General features: G+C 31.0%; 1 protein-coding gene across 5 annotated transcripts in view; it reads right to left on the reverse strand.

The window, feature by feature from the left end:
- Window positions 1–12,591: 12,591 nt before the first annotated feature.
- The window catches only part of LOC134700259 (protocadherin-1-like), a 28,421-nt gene continuing 17,682 nt past the window's right edge, over window positions 12,592–23,330 (reverse strand). For all 5 annotated transcript variants that reach the window (XM_063561617.1, XM_063561620.1, XM_063561619.1 and 2 more), the window contains exons 2-4: window positions 18,298–20,977; window positions 15,360–15,489; window positions 12,592–14,675 (exon numbers count right to left, since the gene is read on the reverse strand). In XM_063561617.1, the coding sequence (XP_063417687.1) occupies window positions 13,921–14,675; window positions 15,360–15,489; window positions 18,298–20,949 (3,537 nt within the window). In that variant the 5' untranslated portion in view covers window positions 20,950–20,977 and the 3' untranslated portion in view covers window positions 12,592–13,920. The remainder of the gene's footprint in view (window positions 14,676–15,359; window positions 15,490–18,297; window positions 20,978–23,330) is intronic.

The raw sequence follows: 23,330 nt of genomic DNA on the forward strand, positions 1-23,330 counted from the left end.
GAAAAAAAAATAAACAAAATTAAAGATTACTGAAATGAAGAACTCCATCTAGACCCTAACACTGATTTATATATACATTCCCCCGAAAACACCATCTACGATTTGATCTTCAATGGCGTCTAAAAATCAATTCCGACAAATACATAACAAAAACTTCTACAAATCTAGAAACTTACAATAAAGTCCGAATATTCGGACTTGAACTTATTGTTCCATTCCTTATTTTAAGATTCCGTTCTTGTACATTGTTCTTTTAAACGTGAAAGAAAAAGACAGAAAACACGATGTCACTTGTCAGCCATGTTTGATTTAATGTCTCTAGGGTGCTCTCTATCACGTCCGCGTCTTGGAAATAAAACGTAGCAACGGTTGCTTGTGAGAGTCATTCCCGCCATAGACAGCCTAGGGACAAGACGTTGCACGTGTTTCAAAGCATAGTACCTAACCAATTCTGCCATGGAATACGTTGCACGTAAATAAGCATAGTACCTAACCAACTGACCAGTCCTTAATTGTGTTTTGCTTTTTTGAATAAAGATTTTATTGTGCACTGTTTTCTTATCTTTTCAAATAAAACTTAAACCCAACTCTCCCATCCCCCTTAAACATAATAAATAATAAATAAAAACAAACAAACAAACAAACAATTAACACTAATAACATATCAAAATATAATATAAATAAACAATCAATCAAAAAAAACAAAAAAACAAAACAATGAATAAAAAAACATAAACAATTAGAAATAAAACAAAACAATGAATGAAAAAACACAAACAATAAACAATAAAAACAAAAAAAAACAAAAAACAAACAATAAAACAATAAAACAAAACAAAACAAAACAATAAACAAAACAAAACAATAAAACAAAACAAAACGAAACGAAACACAAATAAACCAAAAAGAAAACCACAAGAAATAAAGTAAACAAACAAACACAAAACAAACATAGAAACGATTAACAAACAATAAACAAAACAAACCAAAACAAAACAATAAAACAAAACAAAACAAAACAATAAAACAAAACAAAACAAAACGAAACACAAAACACAAATACATCAAAAAGAAAACCACAAGAAATAAAGTAAACAAACAAACACAAAACAAACATAAAAACGATTAACAAACAATAAACAAAACTAAACTAAACAAAACAAAATAACAAACAAAACAAAACAAAACACAAAACACAAATACACCAAAAAGAAAACCACAAGAAATAAGGTAAACAAACAAACACAAAACAAACATAAATGCGCTTAACAATAAACAAATAAACAAAACAATGAATAAAAAAACATCAACACAAAAATATAACAATAAACTAAACAAAACAACGAAACTTAAACAAAACAATAAATGAATAAAACTAAAACAAAACAACAATAAACAAAACACATAATAAATATAAAAACAAAACAATAAACAAATAAACACAAATACACAAAACAATAAACTCAAATGAACAAAACATAAATTCACAACGAATAAACATAAAAAGTTCACCTTAAAAAAAAACAATTAATATAAAAACAAAGAACAAAGAATTACAATAAGATAAGATCAGAAAATTCCCCTTCTGTAGAAAACCGAAAACAAACCAACAAATAAATTGAGGGGAAAACAACGTCAAAACAGCAATAAGCCATTACCATTTTACGGAACTTTTCCCCCTCTTAAGCTTTCAAATTTCAACGAAATGAAACATAAGATAACATAACAAAATTACCCCTTTCCCTTCCCTAAAAAAACACAAAACAAACAAACAGATAAATAGCTCACCCCCAAAAAAGACGATAAAACAAGACAAAACCCAATTAATATAAGAGTAAACAACAAAGAATTTCATTAAGATAAGATCAGAAAATACGCCTCCCGTAAAATAACAGAAACAAAACAAACCAACAGATAAATTCGGGAAAAACAACGATAAAACAACAATCAGCTATAACACAATTTATGCACCTTTTCCCCCCTCATAAGCTTTTAAATTTCAAGGAAATCAAACATTAGATAACATAACAAAATTACCCCTTTCCCTAAATAAAACACAAAACAAACAAATGGATAAATAGCAAAAAAAAAATGCTGACGGGAAAACAACACAAAAGCATAACATCATCATAGAGCAGAGAAAAAAAAATAAACAAAATTAAAGATTACTGAAATGAAGAACTCCATCTAGACCCTAACACTGATTTATATATACATTCCCCCGAAAACACCATCTACGATTTGATCTTGAATGGCGTCTAAAAATCAATTCCGTCAATTACATAACAAAAACTTCTACAAATCTAGAAACTTACAATAAAGTCCGAAGATTCGGACTTGAACTTATTGTTCCATTCCTTATTTTAAGATTCCGTTCTTGTACATTGTTCTTTTAAACGTGAAAGAAAAAGACAGAAAACACGATGTCACTTGTCAGACATGTTTGTTTTAATGTCTCTAGGGTGCTCTCTATCACGTCCGCGTCTTGGAAATAAAACGTAGCAACGGTTGCTTGTGAGAGTCATTCCCGCCATAGACAGCCTAGGGACAAGACGTTGCACGTGTTTCAAAGCATAGTACCTAACCAATTCTGCCATGGAATACGTTGCACGTAAATAAGCATAGTACCTAACCAACTGACCAGTCCTTAATTGTGTTTTGCTTTTTTGAATAAAGATTTTATTGTGCACTGTTTTCTTATCTTTTCAAATAAAACTTAAACCCAACTCTCCCATCCCCCTTAAACATAATAAATAATAAATAAAAACAAACAAACAAACAAACAATTAACACTAATAACATATCAAAATAAAATATAAATAAACAATCAATCAAAAAAACAAAAAAACAAAACAATGAATAAAAAAACATAAACAATTAGAAATAAAACAAAACAATGAATGAAAAAACACAAACAATAAACAATAAAAAAAAAAAAAAAAAAAAAAAAAAACAATAAACAAAAAACAAACAATAAAACAATAAAACAAAACAAAACAAAACAATAAACAAAACAATAAAACAAAACAAAACGAAACGAAACACAAATAAACCAAAAAGAAAACCACAAGAAATAAAGTAAACAAACAAACACAAAACAAACATAAAAACGATTAACAAACAATAAACAAAACAAACCAAAACAAAACAATAAACAAAACAAAACAAAACGAAACACAAAACACAAATACATCAAAAAGAAAACCACAAGAAATAAAGTAAACAAACAAACACAAAACAAACATAAAAACGATTAACAAACAATAAACAAAACTAAACTAAACAAAACAAAATAAAACAATAAACAAAACAAAATAACAAACAAAACAAAACAAAACGAAACACAAAACACAAATACACCAAAAAGAAAACCACAAGAAATAAGGTAAACAAACAAACACAAAACAAACATAAATGCGCTTAACAATAAACAAATAAACAAAACAATGAATAAAAAAACATCAACACAAAAATATAACAATAAACTAAACAAAACAACGAAACTTAAACAAAACAATAAATGAATAAAACTAAAACAAAACAACAATAAACAAAACACATAATAAATATAAAAACAAAACAATAAACAAATAAACACAAATACACAAAACAATAAACTCAAATGAACAAAACATAAATTCACAACGAATAAACATAAAAAGTTCACCTTAAAAAAAACCAATTAATATAAAAACAAAGAACAAAGAATTACAATAAGATAAGATCAGAAAATTCCCCTTCTGTAGAAAACCGAAAACAAACCAACAAATAAATTGAGGGGAAAACAACGTCAAAACAGCAATAAGCCATTACCATTTTACGGAACTTTTCCCCCTCTTAAGCTTTCAAATTTCAACGAAATGAAACATAAGATAACATAACAAAATTACCCCTTTCCCTTCCCTAAAAAAACACAAAACAAACAAACAGATAAATAGCTCACCCCCAAAAAAGACGATAAAACAAGACAAAACCCAATTAATATAAGAGTAAACAACAAAGAATTTCATTAAGATAAGATCAGAAAATACGCCTCCCGTAAAATAACAGAAACAAAACAAACCAACAGATAAATTCGGGAAAAACAACGAAAACAACGATAAAACAACAATCAGCTATAACACAATTTATGCACCTTTTCCCCCCTCATAAGCTTTTAAATTTCAAGGAAATCAAACATTAAATAACATAACAAAATTACCCCTTTCCCTAAATAAAACACAAAACAAACAAATGGATAAATAGCAAAAAAAAAATGCTGACGGGAAAACAACACAAAAGCATAACATCATCATAGAGCAGAGAAAAAAAAATAAACAAAATTAAAGATTACTGAAATGAAGAACTCCATCTAGACCCTAACACTGATTTATATATACATTCCCCCGAAAACACCATCTACGATTTGATCTTGAATGGCGTCTAAAAATCAATTCCGACAAATACATAACAAAAACTTCTACAAATCTAGAAACTTACAATAAAGTCCGAAGATTCGGACTTGAACTTATTGTTCCATTCCTTATTTTAAGATTCCGTTCTTGTACATTGTTCTTTTAAACGTGAAAGAAAAAGACAGAAAACACGATGTCACTTGTCAGCCATGTTTGTTTTAATGTCTCTAGGGTGCTCTCTATCACGTCCGCGTCTTGGAAATAAAACGTAGCAACGGTTGCTTGTGAGAGTCATTCCCGCCATAGACAGCCTAGGGACAAGACGTTGCACGTGTTTCAAAGCATAGTACCTAACCAATTCTGCCATGGAATACGTTGCACGTAAATAAGCATAGTACCTAACCAACTGACCAGTCCTTAATTGTGTTTTGCTTTTTTGAATAAAGATTTTATTGTGCACAGTTTTCTTATCTTTTCAAATAAAACTTAAACCCAACTCTCCCATCCCCCTTAAACATAATAAATAATAAATAAAAACAAACAAAGCAAACAAACAAACAATTAACACTAATAACATATCAAAATAAAATATAAATAAACAATCAATCAAAAAAACAAAAAAACAAAACAATGAATAAAAAAACATAAACAATTAGAAATAAAACAAAACAATGAATGAAAAAATACAAACAATACACAATAAAAAAAAAAAAAACAAAAAAAAAAACAATAAACAAAAAACAAACAATAAAACAATAAAACAAAACAAAACAAAACAATAAACAAAACAAAACAATAAAACAAAACAAAACGAAACGAAACACAAATAAACCAAAAAGAAAACCACAAGAAATAAAGTAAACAAACTAACACAAAACAAACATAAAAACGATTAACAAACAATAAACAAAACAAAACAAAACAAAACAAACCAAAACAAAACAAAACGAAACACAAAACACAAATACATCAAAAAGAAAACCACAAGAAATAAAGTAAACAAACAAACACAAAACAAACATAAAAACGATTAACAAACAATAAACAAAACTAAACTAAACAAAACAAAATAAACAATAAACAAAACAAAATAACAAACAAAACAAAACAAAACGAAACACAAAACACAAATACACCAAAAAGAAAACCACAAGAAATAAGGTAAACAAACAAACACAAAACAAACATAAATGCGCTTAACAATAAACAAATAAACAAAACAATGAATAAAAAAACATCAACACAAAAATATAACAATAAACTAAACAAAACAACGAAACTTAAATAAAACAATAAATGAATAAAACTAAAACAAAACAACAATAAACAAAACACATAATAAATATAAAAACAAAACAATAAACAAATAAACAAAACAATAAACACAAATACACAAAACAATAAACTCAAATGAACAAAACATAAATTCACAACGAATAAACATAAAAAGTTCACCTTAAAAAAAAACAATTAATATAAAAACAAAGAACAAAGAATTACAATAAGATAAGATCAGAAAATTCCCCTTCTGTAGAAAACCGAAAACAAACCAACAAATAAATTGAGGGGAAAACAACGTCAAAACAGCAATAAGCCATTACCATTTTACGGAACTTTTCCCCCTCTTAAGCTTTCAAATTTCAACGAAATGAAACATAAGATAACATAACAAAATTACCCCTTTCCCTTCCCTAAAAAAACACAAAACAAACAAACAGATAAATAGCTCACCCCCAAAAAAGACGATAAAACAAGACAAAACCCAATTAATATAAGAGTAAACAACAAAGAATTTCATTAAGATAAGATCAGAAAATACGCCTCCCGTAAAATAACAGAAACAAAACAAACCAACAGATAAATTCGGGAAAAACAACGATAAAACAACAATCAGCTATAACACAATTTATGCACCTTTTCCCCCCTCATAAGCTTTTAAATTTCAAGGAAATCAAACATTAGATAACATTACAAAATTACCCCTTTCCCTAAATAAAACACAAAACAAACAAATGGATAAATAGCAAAAAAAAAATGCTGACGGGAAAACAACACAAAAGCATAACATCATCATAGAGCAGAGAAAAAAAAATAAACAAAATTAAAGATTACTGAAATGAAGAACTCCATCTAGACCCTAACACTGATTTATATATACATTCCCCCGAAAACACCATCTACGATTTGATCTTGAATGGCGTCTAAAAATCAATTCCGACAAATACATAACAAAAACTTCTACAAATCTAGAAACTTACAATAAAGTCCGAAGATTCGGACTTGAACTTATTGTTCCATTCCTTATTTTAAGATTCCGTTCTTGTACATTGTTCTTTTAAACGTGAAAGAAAAAGACAGAAAACACGATGTCACTTGTCAGCCATGTTTGTTTTAATGTCTCTAGGGTGCTCTCTATCACGTCCGCGTCTTGGAAATAAAACGTAGCAACGGTTGCTTGTGAGAGTCATTCCCGCCATAGACAGCATAGGGACAAGACGTTGCACGTGTTTCAAAGCATAGTACCTAACCAATTCTGCCATGGAATACGTTGCACGTAAATAAGCATAGTACCTAACCAACTGACCAGTCCTTAATTGTGTTTTGCTTTTTTGAATAAAGATTTTATTGTGCACTGTTTTCTTATCTTTTCAAATAAAACTTAAACCCAACTCTCCCATCCCCCTTAAACATAATAAATAATAAATAAAAACAAACAAACAAACAAACAATTAACACTAATAACATATCAAAATAAAATATAAATAAACAATCAATCAAAAAAACAAAAAAACAAAACAATGAATAAAAAAACATAAACAATTAGAAATAAAACAAAACAATGAATGAAAAAATACAAACAATAAACAATAAAAACAAAAAAACAAAAAAAAATACAATAAACAAAAAACAAACAATAAAACAATAAAACAAAACAAAACAAAACAATAAACAAAACAAAACAATAAAACAAAACAAAACGAAACGAAACGAAACACAAATAAACCAAAAAGAAAACCACAAGAAATAAAGTAAACAAACAAACACAAAACAAACATAAAAACGATTAACAAACAATAAACAAAACAAACCAAAACAAAACAATAAACAAAACAAAACAAAACGAAACACAAAACACAAATACATCAATAAGAAAACCACAAGAAATAAAGTAAACAAACAAACACAAAACAAACATAAAAACGATTTACAAACAATAAACAAAACTAAACTAAACAAAACAAAATAAAACAATAAACAAAACAAAATAACAAACAAAACAAAACAAAACGAAACACAAAACACAAATACACCAAAAAGAAAACCACAAGAAATAAGGTAAACAAACAAACACAAAACAAACATAAATGCGCTTAACAATAAACAAATAAACAAAACAATGAATAAAAAAACATCAACACAAAAATATAACAATAAACTAAACAAAACAACGAAACTTAAACAAAACAATAAATGAATAAAACTAAAACAAAACAACAATAAACAAAACACATAATAAATATAAAAACAAAACAATAAACAAATAAACAAAACAATAAACACAAATACACAAAACAATAAACTCAAATGAACAAAACATAAATTCACAACGAATAAACATAAAAAGTTCACCTTAAAAAAAACCAATTAATATAAAAACAAAGAACAAAGAATTACAATAAGATAAGATCAGAAAATTCCCCTTCTGTAGAAAACCGAAAACAAACCAACAAATAAATTGAGGGGAAAACAACGTCAAAACAGCAATAAGCCATTACCATTTTACGGAACTTTTCCCCCTCTTAAGCTTTCAAATTTCAACGAAATGAAACAAAAGATAACATAACAAAATTACCCCTTTCCCTTCCCTAAAAAAACACAAAACAAACAAACAGATAAATAGCTCAACCCCCAAAAAAGACGATAAAACAAGACAAAACCCAATTAATATAAGAGTAAACAACAAAGAATTTCATTAAGATAAGATCAGAAAATACGCCTCCCGTTAAATAACAGAAACAAAACAAACCAACAGATAAATTCGGGGAAAACAACGATAAAACAACAATAAGCTTTAACACAATTTGTGCAACTTTTTCCCCCTCATAAGCTTTTAAATTTTAAGGAAATCAAACATTTATAATAACAACAAAATTACCCCTTTCCCTAAAAAAACCACAAAACAAACAAATGGATAAATAGCAAAAAAAAAATGCTGACGGGAAAACAACACAAAACCATAACATCATCAAAGAGCAGAGAGAAAAAAATAAACAAAATTAAAGATTACTGAAATGAAGAACTCCATCTAGACCCTAACACTGATTTATATATACATTCCCCCGAAAAAAACATCTACGATTTGATCTTCAATGGCGTCTAAAAATCAATTACGACAAATACATAACAAAAACTTCTACAAATCTAGAAACTTACAATAAAGTCCGAAGATTCGGACTTGAACTTATTGTTCCATTCCTTATTTTAAGATTCCGTTCTTGTACATTGTTCTTTTAAACGTGAAAGAAAAAGACAGAAAACACAATGTCACTTGTCAGCCATGTTTGTTTTAATGTCTCTAGGGTGCTCACTATCACGTCCGCGTCTTGGAAATAAAACGTAGCAACGGTTGCTTGTGAGAGTCATTCCCGCCATAGACAGCCTAGGGACAAGACGTTGCACGTGTTTCAAAGCATAGTACCTAACCAATTCTGCCATGGAATACGTTGCACGTAAATAAGCATAGTACCTAACCAACTGACCAGTCCTTAATTGTGTTGTGCTTTTTTGAATAAAATTTTTATTGTGCACTGTTGTCTTATCTTTTCAAATAAAAGTTAAACCCAACTCTCCCATTCCCCTTAAACCTAAGAATAACGAAGACAATAAAATACAAAATAACAATTAATAAATAAAAACAAGCAAACAATTAAAATAAAAAATAAAACACCAATAAAATATTAAAACAATAAAACAATAAAACAAAACAATGAAAAAAAACACCAATTAAACAAAGAAACAATAAAACAAAACAATGAATTAAAAAAACAATAAAACAATAAAACAAAACAATGAATAAAAAATCATAAACAATTAACAATAAAACAACACAAAGAATAAAAAAACCCAAAAGCAATAAACAATTAAAGCAAAACAATAAAAAATAAAAACAAAACAAAACAAAAAAATCAAAACAAAACAATAAACCAAAATGAAAACAACAATAAACAAAATATACAAACAAAAACAAAATAAACATACAAAAAACACACAAACAACAATAAACAAACAATAAAGAAACAAACAAAACAATGAACACAAAAACAAAACAATAAACAAACAATAAACAAAACAATAAACACAAATGAACAAAACAAAAAACTCAATTGAACCAAACATAATACACAACGAATAAACAAAAAAGGTTCAACCTTAAAAACAGCCCCAATTAATATAATTACAAAGATCAAACAATTTCAATAAGATAAGATCAGATAATTCTCCTCTTGTATAAAAACAAAAACAAAACAAACCAACAGATAAATTCGGGGGAAACAACGACAAAACAACAATAAGCCATTACAAACTTACGGAACTCTTTTCACTCATAAGCTCTCAAATTTCAAGGAAATCAAACATAAGATTACATAATAAAATGACTCTTTTCCATAAATAAAACACAAAACAAACGGTTGCTTGTGAGAGTCATTCCCGGCACAGACAGCCTGCGACAAGACGTTGAACGTGATTCAAAGCATAGTACCTAACATATTCTGTCATGGAATACGTTGCACTTAAAAAAAAGCATAGTACCTAACCAACTGACCAGTCCTTAATTGTGTTGTGCTTTTTTTAGTAAAGATTTTATTGTGCACTGTTGTCTTATCTTTTCAAATAAAATTTAAACCCAACTCTCCCTTTCCCCCTTAAACCTAAGAATAACGAAGAAAATAACATATAAAATAACAAATAATAAATAAAAACAAACAAACAATTAAAATAAAAAATAAAACACCAATAAAACAATAAAACAATAAAACAATAAAACAATAAAACAATAAAACAATAAAACAATAAAACAAAACAATGAATAAAAAAACATAAACAATTAACAATAAAACAAAACAATGAATAAAAAAAACACCAAATCGACTGCACTGCAGCCACACAACCACCTGAGCTTTACAATAATAAAGCTTTCGGTGGCCGTGTGTTACCTTTCCTCGTCAGTTTTAATCTAGCGGCGTACTACAGTACATGATATATAAGGCATGGAGATGTTATTGTTACAGATCAGAATTATACACGGCCACCGAAAGCTTTATTATTGTGAAGCTCAGATGGTCGTGTTGTCTAGCGGGACGGCTGCAGTGCAGGCGATTTGGTGTCACGATATCTCAGTAGCATGGGTTCGAATCCCGGCGAGGGAAGAACAAAAGATTTGCGAGAGCAAATTTACAAATCTAAAATTGTTGGGTTGATGTTAAGGCGAGTTGTATATACATAATGTACACAGCCATGTATCACCATCATTGCTGGTGATCCGATGGATACATCTGTTGTAGAGTTGACACTGACTCAGACGTTTTTATAAATATAATTATTTTCTGTGACTGTATCTTACATTTATTTGTAGGATCCTTTACTATAGATGATTGAGCTGATTTGTAACAATAACATCTCCATGCCTTATATATCATGTACTGTAGTACGCCGCTAGATTAAAACTGGCGAGGAAAAGTAACACACGGCCACCGAAAGCTTTATTAAGGTGGTCGTGTGGTGTAGCGGGACGGCTGCAGTGCAGGCGATTTGGTGTCACGATATCTCAGTAGCATTGGTTCCAATCCCGGCGAGGGAAGAACAAAAAATTGCGAAAGCAAATTTACAGATCTAACATTGTTAGGTTGATGTTTAGGCGAGTTGTATATATATATATATATCATGTACTGTAGTACGCCGCTAGATTAAAACTGACGTGGAAAGGTAACATATGGCCACCGATAGCTCTTTTTTTTGAGAGCCCAGGTGGTCGTGTGGTCTAGCGGGACGGCTGCAGTGCAGGCGATTTGGTGTCACGATATCACAGTAGCATGGGTTCGAATCCCGGCGAGGGAAGAACCAAAAATTTGCGAAAGCAAATTTACAGATCTAACATTGTTGGGTTGATGATTAGACGAGTTATATATATATATATATATAGTGGGTCTCATTGGGGTTTAAGCGTGTCGGTAGATTGCCGATTTTTTGTTAGCGTGACACGTGAAATTCAAATTATTGTGCTGTGAAAACTGGAAATGAAGTCTAGCGGGACACGGGAAATTACAAAACAATGAGAATTGCTTACGTATATAGTGTAAGCAGGATACGGGAATCTGACAAAACAGTAAGCGGGATCCGGGATGTTGAAGGCAGTACATTTGGCTCTAATTACTCACACTTACTTCATTTGGACTTTGGTGGATTGTTGTCTCATACCACATCTTCTTATTTTTTAAACCAATCATTATAAAAACAAATGAACCAACAATAAACATTTTTTTTGTGCGCGGAACTATTTTGTTTTAGATATGTTCTGCTCCCTAATATGTTCTTTTTGAACAGGCCCGATTTATATTAGGTATTTCCGAATTATTTTGCAAAGAATTCAGCTCAAATCGTCTTAAAGTTGCATCAAGTGGAAATTTTGTTTGTTGCGTGTTGAAGGCCTCAATTTGAACTTGAGACTAAAAGCGCTTCACTTTTTGTTTTTGTGTTTTTTTTTCCTTTACATAAATTTTGTCATGAATGAATACCCTATATCCTTTGTGTTTCTGATAAAATCAAAATCAATACACACAAAATAAACAACAAAACAATCAGCACAACACACAAAACTTGCAATGAGGTGATAGTTTTTGCTCTGATTTGAAGGCTGTGACTTTGAGATGATCATCATATATATGTGCTTGAATATTTCCTTTGGGCCATCGGCCTCTGACGCATCCTCCTTCTTAAAATTGTTGAAGACCGTTTATATACAGATGTTTTGAAGAAATGTATCTTGAATGTATTTTGTTGTCAGGTTGCTTTTTTTTTACTTATGATGTTCCCACTATTATTTTGTTTGGTGTGCATGTAACCAGAAAACAGCTCACCTGGAACACAAGTTTTTTGGGTAACTTTTGGTTTGTCGACTTACAGATCAATAACGTATAAAAAGTTTTAAATATTTAATTTATTAAACAATTTATAAAAATATCTATAACAAACACACACAACAATCTTTCGTTACTCATACAATAAACAAAATCCTTTTTCTGTCCAATGATTAAACAAAACATTAGCACATAACCATTGAATTCTTTAATAGATACAAGAGGCTATTGTAATCAATTAGCTGCAGTTTTCGAACAATATGAAGGACAGCAAAATTAGCTTGCGTCATGAAACCACCAAATATGATTTTTAATGACTACCCGTATTAGAGATACCATATATATGCTACAGATTAGCCATGCAACCGTTAGTAATTAAAAGCTGTCATGAGCATAACCGCTTCCTTGTAAAACAAATGGTAATTTTAAAAATGAAAAAAAAACCACATGTAATATATATAAATATACATGTATGCACTGTATTTGTATTCTTCTTAGTTCAAAAATATGCTAGAAATATCCTCCCGTCACCTTATAAAAAGCATGCGCACGCATAAAACACATTTGCTCCTTAATTTGTTATTTTTAACAATGCACTCATCCATTCAACCGTATTATGAAAATATACACATATTCTTCAGGCAGACAAAAACTATACGAAGACAAAAACAAGTAAAATCTAAATTTCAAGATCATTACAATAAAACACTTTTGGCACATAAAACTGAAATATAACGTTCAAGAATACCATTGAAAGTTCATAGTTCTCGAGAGAATATTTGTCTATGAGAGAGGTTCCTCATTTCCTAAATCACGCCTTTTTTGTGTTTCCCCCCTATTACCTATTTTTGTTCATTCTTTTTTTTCAGATCCGATTTTTTTACCACTATATCCCTTGTCCTTCATCCACCATTTGTTTACAACTTTATCTTATTCTACAAAATTATATACTTGTTTTTAAGCAAGGTTTAATATTTGTTAAAGAATAGAAATTTGCTCAATTTTGTCGACAGCTTTCGAAAATGTTTTAGAAGGGAATCAATCCCAATTGTTGTCGATTTTTTCTTGTTTTGAAAATTAAAATTTCTAAAAAGAATGAAGAAATGTTAAAATACCCTACCACCATTCCCCTCTCCTCCCTCTGTATCTTAAAATTCCCAGAACGAAACAAATCCCCTCCCCTCCCTCTCGGTATGAACCAATGAGCAACAAAACGCAAAACGCCATTAGCACATATGTTATTAGAAAATGATCTGCCAATGGTATTTTTAAACTTAATGTAACATAAATAAAAGTCACTGAGATCAGTCATCGTTTTGAAAATATCACATTTATGTAGCACTTTGTTCTTCAACAATGTTCGTTGTGTTGAAATTCATTTGTCAAAATAACTAGACAACGATATCGTTATTGTCAATTTTACCCAAAATTATTCCATCTCTGGAATGGGAGTTTGCATGAGTATTATGTCTCGAATTATTAACATATGTGTCAGACCTGGAACTCTCTACATATGTATCTAATCCTGAATGCGGCACATATGTGTCTGATCTTGAACTTTGCACATAAATGTCAGACCTCGGACTATAAGGTCTTGGACTCTGAGTATATGTTTCTGATCGTGGACTTTGAGAATAAATATCAGAATGAATGTTTATATGATTATCTGAAAAAGAATGTCTGTCTAACGAGTATGGTTTGTTGCCATATGCATATGGTTCATAGACACATGGTTCTACAACTTCTGGTTCTGGTGTTGCACTTATCGGCGGCAAATCCCTCCGAGGCGGATTTCTAAAAGAGTACTTTGAATTTAATGATTTATTACTGTTTGGTGGATTCCTATGTAAGCTGTGGCATCCATAAGGTTGTTTTTGTTCTGATATAGTGAACAAGTTTGTATTTTGTCCTGAATCGGATATAGACCGACAATTAAAACTTGAAAAAGAAGGCACATTTGATTTTTCTCGTTCTCTCTCGCGTAAAACTTCATCATCAAAACTAATGGCTCGATTATATGTCTGTCGGTCATTTTTCTTCCAACATCGGTTTGGAAGTGAAGTATCTAAGTAAGGGGAGGGAATTCGCACTCCTCTGCTATCCAAATATGATGTTTTCGACCGCTGTGTTTCATCATGAAATCCTCCTACAATAAGATATATATTAAAACAATTTTTATCAAAAACAGCAGTAAAATGTAACCAAGGAATGCATCATTAAAATAACATAAACAACTTTGAAACAACTGAACCACCCCTAAAGTTGCAAAGATAAAAACACAGTAGAATCTTTATTGCAAAATTACTCGTTTATAAATAGGCATGGTAAATTATTGGTTACTGAATAATAGTGTTATTAATGAGTATAAACTACATGTTGAATATCAAATGTCTTTTGATTTGATTTGTTTTATTGTTTTGTTTTGTTTTATTGTGAAGTTAAGTTTCTGTCTCCTTTATATTCACCTCACACCTCTTTTTACTAGCTCTGCATGTATATGTTTACCTTGTTTGTGTTGTTGGCTTGTCCTGTCATAGACCATTAGCATACCGGTCGTTTTACTTTATAGCATTGGTTTCAATATAAAACGTTAACGTTCATTTTAAAAAATAGATTACAATATGAAAGTTGGGTAACATGGACAAAAAAGTACTTTGATTTTTTTTTTTATATTGAATACATTTTTTTTTATTGAATACAATATTTCCACTTTTTTATCAACAAAACGTTTTTGAATATTCGGATTTGCGATTTTCTGTCGAACTATCCTCTCTATACCTTTCAATTTCATTCACTGCTATACCCGTCCCACTTCACCTTAAATGCTCACCTTTCATTTCTTGCAATCCCCGTCTCTCCAGGCTCTCACCAAACCCACTGTCCTGTTCCCTGGGTGACATTTCTTCCTTCTTTTCGTTCAGATTGTTGTCAATCTTTGTTAAATTTTGATTGGACCCAGGCTGAAAACAAAAAGAAAACATTTGTTAAAGAATTATGGTAGAAACAACATCTGAAAGAGAGGGAACATTTTTGTTTTTCCTTTTGTAGTTGCTTTGTTGTTGGGTTTTTGACGAGTACCAATATCATCGTTTTTTTCTATTGAGTTTTTGTCAATAAACGTTTTTTTTTTAATAGTAAAATAAAACATAAAAAGAACATATTCTTAATGTTAAAATCCTGTTAAATGTGGTATTTAAACAGGTGCACTTCACTTTAAGTGCGATGATAAAAGAACATATATTAAATATCAAAATATGATTTCAATGATAGAAATGCACTATTGTTGATTTTTAACTTTTTGTTTATGTGCATTTTGGGTTTGATTTTCGACTTTACCTCGTTGACATAACCCGCACTCGACTAACCTTGAGGACACTTGTGTGTATTGAATTAGTAGAAGCGAAAAATCACAAATCCCAATATTTGTGCATCTATTTAAATGGTTTAAAGCCTGACCTTATATGCCTAATTTAATAGTTTTCTTAACCCCATACATATAAACATGATGTTAACATTTACTAAAAGCCCTCGTATGTTTCAGCACTTAGGCTCTAGCAGGATTTAGCGACTTGTTGACGTTTTGGATCGATTTAAAATCGATGTGATTCATCATATTTTTGTTTGAGATTTAAATTTTGACAAAATCAAATTGGATAACCTGATTAAGGTCAAGTTGGAGTACACATTTCCCTTAACTAAGCAAATTTATATTCAAAACATATCCGGATAAACAAATCTCAGAAAGCGTTTCCTTTGTAAGAATAAAGAAAATAGACCTTTGAAAAATCAAAGAAATATATAGAGATCAAGATTAGTCAATTATTGACTATATATAATTTTGTAAAAAGCACACACGTAACTATCTATATATGGTTATTTTAATGGCTTTATATGGACCTACAATGACTCAATGTAGTATAAATTGTTATTGTCCGAATAAAGTTTTCAGAATATTGGTTCAAAGACTTGCGACTGCACGTGAACACTCTCGTATTAAAAGGAGAAAAGAGATGGGATAGGTTTCATAATAAAAAAAAATCACATTTAAAGGCTATTTTCACAATCACAATGTCTTTCTATCTTCACAAAATAAAACATATGTGCATTCCGAATCAAAATATTTACAAAAAACAAACAAAAAGACATAAATTACAAGAAATATATCCTAGAGACACTATCGGCGGTTTTATTAAGAACACAACACATTCAATTTCTTTTTGTTGTTGATCGGAAAAGATATCAAAACTTATCTGAATTGAATTGATTCTTGCACAACTATATTTGGTATTCTTGACGCCTGATATATTAAATCTTCAAATCTATATATTTTAAAAGTGTTGTAAACTGATCATATTTTGATAATCAGAACAAGACTTATTGCGAATCTGCTTTTAGCTTCCCTCATAATTAGATATTTTCCCATTGTTGTCGTTAAGAGCTATCAATGGTTCGGTAAGCGCTCGTTCTGCCGGTTGACTACGTCTGTATAGTAATTCGCTTTTTAAATGAGAATGCGACGATGATATCGGTTTAATTTAAGACGTTTTAGCACTTTTATAAATAATTGATACATCAAAAATAAGAATCATAAAGTCGAATTAATGAGACAATTTGTTTATCACAATTTTTTCTGCCCTAAAGGTAAATTTTTCAAATAGAAATTTGAAAGTTCAAAACGTTTATCAAATTGCTACTTGTTAAATTTCAAGTTTGTGATCAAAGTTTGAAAATTCAAAATTAATTCATGCGAAAGATATTAAGATAAATTTGAGGACCTCTATCCCTTCAACTTGTGGCGAACTTCGGCGCACGTGTACGAACAGGGCATCAAGCACATCTTTACCCTTGCATACCTCCCAACCTGATTTTAACAGTTTTAAAATCCATCTAAGATTTGATTTTATACTTAAATCAATTTTAAATCAAATTTTCAAATCGATTATAGTTTTGTAATAGTCATCAAGACACAATGGTTTAGTATATCTTGTATTTTGTATATGGAAAATAAATTGTTACACATTTTTAAATTGAATAAATTTGTCATTAAATTTAAAAGAAAGTATATCTAAAACAATTAATGCGGTATAGTTTCATATCGAAATATACTTCGCAAGTACTTTGATAAAGTATTTGAACTTTTTCATATACCTATTTATTGTCATGAAAGTTCTTTGATTTTGTTGTTGTTAAATTTGATGACTTTATTTTGTTATAAAAATAAAAGTTAACAAAAAGTCATATATTTTTTTGATTTGTACTGAATATAAAATGCTCATTGTTAAAATATCCTATCTGTTAGACACAAACCGAACTGTTACTTTTTAAATGGGCTAAAGTTACAAAGTAACAAAATTAATGTAAAACTCCAGTTCTTTTTCTATACACCTTTAAGAATCTTAACAAAAAAACAATGATTAACTCATGTGCTCCGGAAAGGTTAACACTTGTGGCAAACTTCGCGTTGTGCAGCCGCATAATAAAATACTAGTGATAAGTTGTTTCCAACAATACAAAATCTTTATTTTCATAATCATTGCAGATACATAGGTACAGAGAGATCCCACAATCGACGAAAGAGGATGGAATTCAGGGTATGACAAGTGGCTAAATCAATCAATCGAAATCAATTTTGGGCCAAACTGAAATACTTCTAGCAACTGCTTAGTTGAGTAACGACAAGAAAAAGGTCCACATAGAACTTCTTTCTAATACTATTACCATGGTCACCATGTTAACAATTATATAAGAAATAAGTAAGAATCACTTACCCCGATTGATTTGCTATCTTCTGATGATGTACTTCCGGTGTCTGGAACCATTAGCTGCATATCAGTATCAGTCTTATGGTCCATCTGTTTATTTGTGTCCTTGACCTTTTCACCCATATTCATTTTCGGAATATCCTTCGACGATGTTGACAGACAGTTTAACCACCCGGCAACAAAGTTTTGTTTGTCGGATTTTACTTCAAGTTCTTTCTGTTTCTTTCTCATCACATCTCGTCGTCGGATAACAAAAATTGTCAAAATCATCGCCACTGATAACGCAAAAGTAACGGTTGCCACGGCAATAGCAATGATCATGTTTTTTCGGCCATTGTCGTCCTGAATAATCAGAACGAGGTTTGTCCAAGTGGTAAGTTGTGGTATGCCATTATCTTGAACCGCAATCAACAATGTATATGTTCCAGCATCGCTTTCATCGATTTGTTTATCGACTATCATCGCACCTGTCAAATTGTTCATTCTAAATATACCACGTCGGTCACCCTGCATAATATGATACGTCAGCTGACCGTTAATGCCTTCGTCTAAGTCCGTTGCGCTGATTCGTGTGATGATGGTTCCAATCGTAGTTGTCTGTGGTACAGAGACAGTGTTATTTCGATTTGTAGGGAAATTTACCAACGGAACATTATCGTTGATGTCTTTCACGAAAATTTCTATCCTTGTAGTACTTTGTAGTGATGGGTTTCCTTTGTCTTGTGCGGTCAGGTCGAAAATATAACTCGCATTTGTCTCGCGATCAAGGACATTTTTTGTTGTTATTTTTCCAGTTGCTGAATCAATAACAAAAACATCTTTATATGGAAAATCCTGCAAGAAAGAAACTTCGCCATTAGCTCCCGTGTCATGATCTACAACGGTAACATTACCGACTTCCGTTCCTCGCAGTGTTTCTTCTTCAACATAGAAAATATAACGATCTTCCGTAAACTTCGGCGTACCATCATTTTTGTCGACAATTCGAACGCGAACAGTAGTTGGGAGAGAGCTATGAATAATCTGTCCGGAATCTTTTGCAATAACTTTGAACTCGTACAATGCTCGTTCTTCTCGATCAAAAACTCTATTGGCACTGAGAAGTCCCGTATTTTGATTGATTTTAAAGTACTCTTCATCAAAACTGTGTTCTATATGGTATGATAGAAGCGCATGCTCGCCAATATCTTCATCTGTTGCAGTAACCATGCCAATAACATCGCCAATTTTATTGTTTTCGTGGATATCCATATCGTAATTTGATTGATTGAACACAGGAAACTTATCGTTGATATCTAATACACGAATTGATAACATAGTGGTGTTAGATCGCTTTGGTCTCCCGTTATCCGAGCATATGATGTTTATGTTATGAACTTCCACTGTTTCCCTGTCTAACAACCGGTTCAGCTTTACTTTATACATCCCAGTATTGATAGACTCCAGTCTAAAATAATCGTTGTTAATTGTACACGTCACAGTGCCATTTTCGCCGCTATCGGGATCTTGCGCATCGACGTAAGCGATATATCGATCAACTTCCGCTGGTTCAGGTATTTCAGATCCACCTGGTGGAATATTTATATGTATTTCTGGTGAATTGTCGTTTTCATCAGAAATCGTAACTTTAACAATCGACTGTGCTTTATTGGAAGATGCTCCTTTATCGTATGCCTCAACGGTGAACTGAAAAGACTGGTCTTTTTCATAATCAATGTCTTTTTTCAACGATATTTCACCCGAAATATCATTAATGTCGAAAATGGTTTTTACCTTATCTGAAGCCCTTGCGCTAAATCTATACAATACTTCGCCATTTTCCCCAATATCTTTGTCATTTGCGGTTACTTTCAGTACAGTCGTTCCAATGGGGGTATTTTCGGGGAAAGAAACGGCATATTCTAGCTGTTCGAATATCGGAGAATTATCGTTTGTATCCAGCACAGTAACATTAATCATTACACTGCCGCTTCTGATCGGGATTCCACCGTCCTTAGCAACCACTCGAAAGCGGTAAAAATTTTGCGTTTCTCGATCTAAGTTTTTATTCACAACAATGCCAAGATTCCCGCCATCGACTCCTGGTGTCTGTAGAGAAAAAGTATCGTCGTCTGCTACGAGTTCGTAAGTGGCGACACCATTGTTTTCGCCACTGTCTGGATCGTCCGCCGAGCTTATAAATAGTACATACCCAATCTCGGAAGATTCCGGAACAGTTAAACTAAGTTCGGACTTTGGAAACGATGGTTCATTATCATTCAAATCGTCCAAAATAATTTGTATGCGAAATGCTTGGTATAAATCTAAGATCAACGAATTCACTTTATCTTCTTGATAAATTGCAATGTCTAATCCCAGAATACAAGACTGTGGGGAAGTGCATACATTCTCGCGATCTATTACTTCACTGGTTTCCAACTGGCCCCTTTTAATGTCGATTGTGAACCAGTCAGCATATTTGCTTCCCTCTTTTAAGATTTCGAATTGAAGTCTGTTAAAACCACTTTCATTTAATGTTGATCGTAAATTGGTATCGTCTGCAACATTTCCAACAAATGTCCGTGGCGGTTGCTCTTCGAGCAAGTTGTACACAATGTCCGTTGCTGAAGCCAAGCCATAAATACAGAAGAGCAGGATACAATAATTACGGGGATTCATTTTAAATATCCGACAGCATTATTGATCCCTGAAAAAAAACATGAAAAATTGAAAAATTGAAAATAAGGAAATGGGGTATTCTTGCAGAAAGATAAGATAAGAAAAGATATCTTTATTCCAGGTAAAGGGCACATGAAGAGTAAAGTAATTTATAACAACTATTTTTATAATCAACACAATAATACTGTACAGTCATGTAATGTTATTTATTTTCTCACACACTTCTGTCTTCATTTTATATTTGTTTGACGGATATATATGGTTTTTTGAAGTTTAACCATTTACATACAATGTTCAGCTATGCCAAAATTATGCAAGTGTGCAAGTGTAGTGATCACGTCACCGTCGTGCCACAATGTAGTTTTTCATGGCATGTCGATATTCATATTTCAGGAAACACAGTAAAAATGGCTATATCATACATCAATATTTTATAAATGTTTAAACTAAGTGCTATATTATTTTTGCAAGATCCTTACAGTTTGACGTATGTCAAAACTAGACTATGAGCTGTATATGATATTGAAGACGAAACGAGCAAAAAGTGTCCGAGAAAAAAAAGAACAGAAAAGTAGAAACATAATCCTTCATAAACAATGTTTGAAAATGGAAGAATTCCGATACAGAGAAAATGATCTGAAACAAAATATCAAATTCTCAACACTCTTTTCGTCCAGGAAGTGATCATTGTTTTTTTCAAACTTAGTTTTTAAGACCGTAATCATGATTATCGGATATGATTTCAGTCTCCCGATTTCTCACGATTCAATTCATTTTTGCAATTGGAAATCGATAATGGATATCACGCAGTTTCCGTACATATATAATCGTTAAAAATATATAAATATGAGAAAACGGATAGTCGATGTATATCTTAAAAAGGACAATATTACGGAAATAAATCGAGTTCTTTTTAGAAAATAAAAAAAGCATATAGGATAACAAAACATTCACAATAATAAGTTTAGACAATATGAAATTCAAAACAAAACAAAACGAATGCGAACGAAATAAGCAACATTTGATTAGACCGTGGGTTTTCCCGTTTGAATGGTTTTACACTAGTAATTTTGGGGCCCTTTATAGCTTGTTGTTCGGTGTGAGCCAATGCTCCGTGTTGAAGGTCGTACATTGACCTATAATGGTTTACTTTTTTTAAATTGTTATTTGAATGGAGAGTTGTCTCATTGGCACTCACACCACATCTTCCTATATCTAAACACTCCAAACAATAGTTTGGACAACAACGCTTTCAATTAAATAATGTTATCATATATATAAAACCTGCATAGAAAATTAGATCTCATTGCATAGTATTTTACTATCGTTCTCGGCTGACTGACTATGCTCAATATTTTACCTAAACCTGAATATATGTTGTTTAATTTGCTATTGCATGTTTATGCTTTGCCAAAAAAAATCATTCTAAAAGTTACGAAATATCTCTTAATGAAAGTAGATGCATGTTCTATTCAAGCTATACGTTTGTATTTGCCCGTAATGAAAATTTAAATCGTATCTCTGTTTTCTATCTAAGTTATAGAAAATTAAATCGGTGATGGAAAAATGAATTTGATTCGATACTATAGGCAAAAATATGTATACATCTCCCTACCTTCACAAGACTGAAATCATAAATATCCAGAATCAAATAAATATACATCCACATGCCATCAATGCGAACCATAAATACAGAGATTCTAAAACTCTGATTTAATGAGCATTAAATTGAGGTATGATACCATATCGATGTAATAATAAACGACGACGGAGTAAAAAGGAAAAATAATTAAAGCTTTCACTCGGTCAATTATTCTGTCTGATAACGTGTTAAAGTGGACAGTGGTCACCATGATGGTCAGACAATACTTCACACTATTGCAGTCACTGGCTAATATATAATGCATGATATTCATATTCAATCTAAGGATCAAAGTAATGAATAATAGGGGTCAAATCGGAACCCGTCAATTTCATTGTAATTATGAAAAATTATATTTTCTGTGGTGATATGGGGGTACTGCATTTTGGAATTAACATACAGATGTAAATCATAATTTATAGATAAGAATTAAAACTCGGCGGCAGCCCTTGGAGATGGGGTAATTATTTTGATATTTAGATACGGGTATGTCATTGAATGAGGGAAAACTATTACCCTCCAGAGTCAGTAAAAAAAGATGAAGCCGCGTTACATACTGGTCAAGATTAAGAAACTGATAAAAATAAATTGTTAGCATTTTTAAAAGCTAAAATTATATACTAGGCTTATTTCCAGCTTACAATCAAAAGTTTAGACGGAGCAGTCAAATAATGTTGAGATATAAAAGGTTTGTTCATTCAGTTGACAGTTTTTATTTCATAACAAAATCTTCTTTGAA

The sequence above is a fragment of the Mytilus trossulus genome, unplaced genomic scaffold (assembly GCF_036588685.1).
Source record: "Mytilus trossulus isolate FHL-02 unplaced genomic scaffold, PNRI_Mtr1.1.1.hap1 h1tg000128l__unscaffolded, whole genome shotgun sequence".
Taxonomy (NCBI): Eukaryota; Metazoa; Mollusca; class Bivalvia; order Mytilida; family Mytilidae; genus Mytilus; species Mytilus trossulus.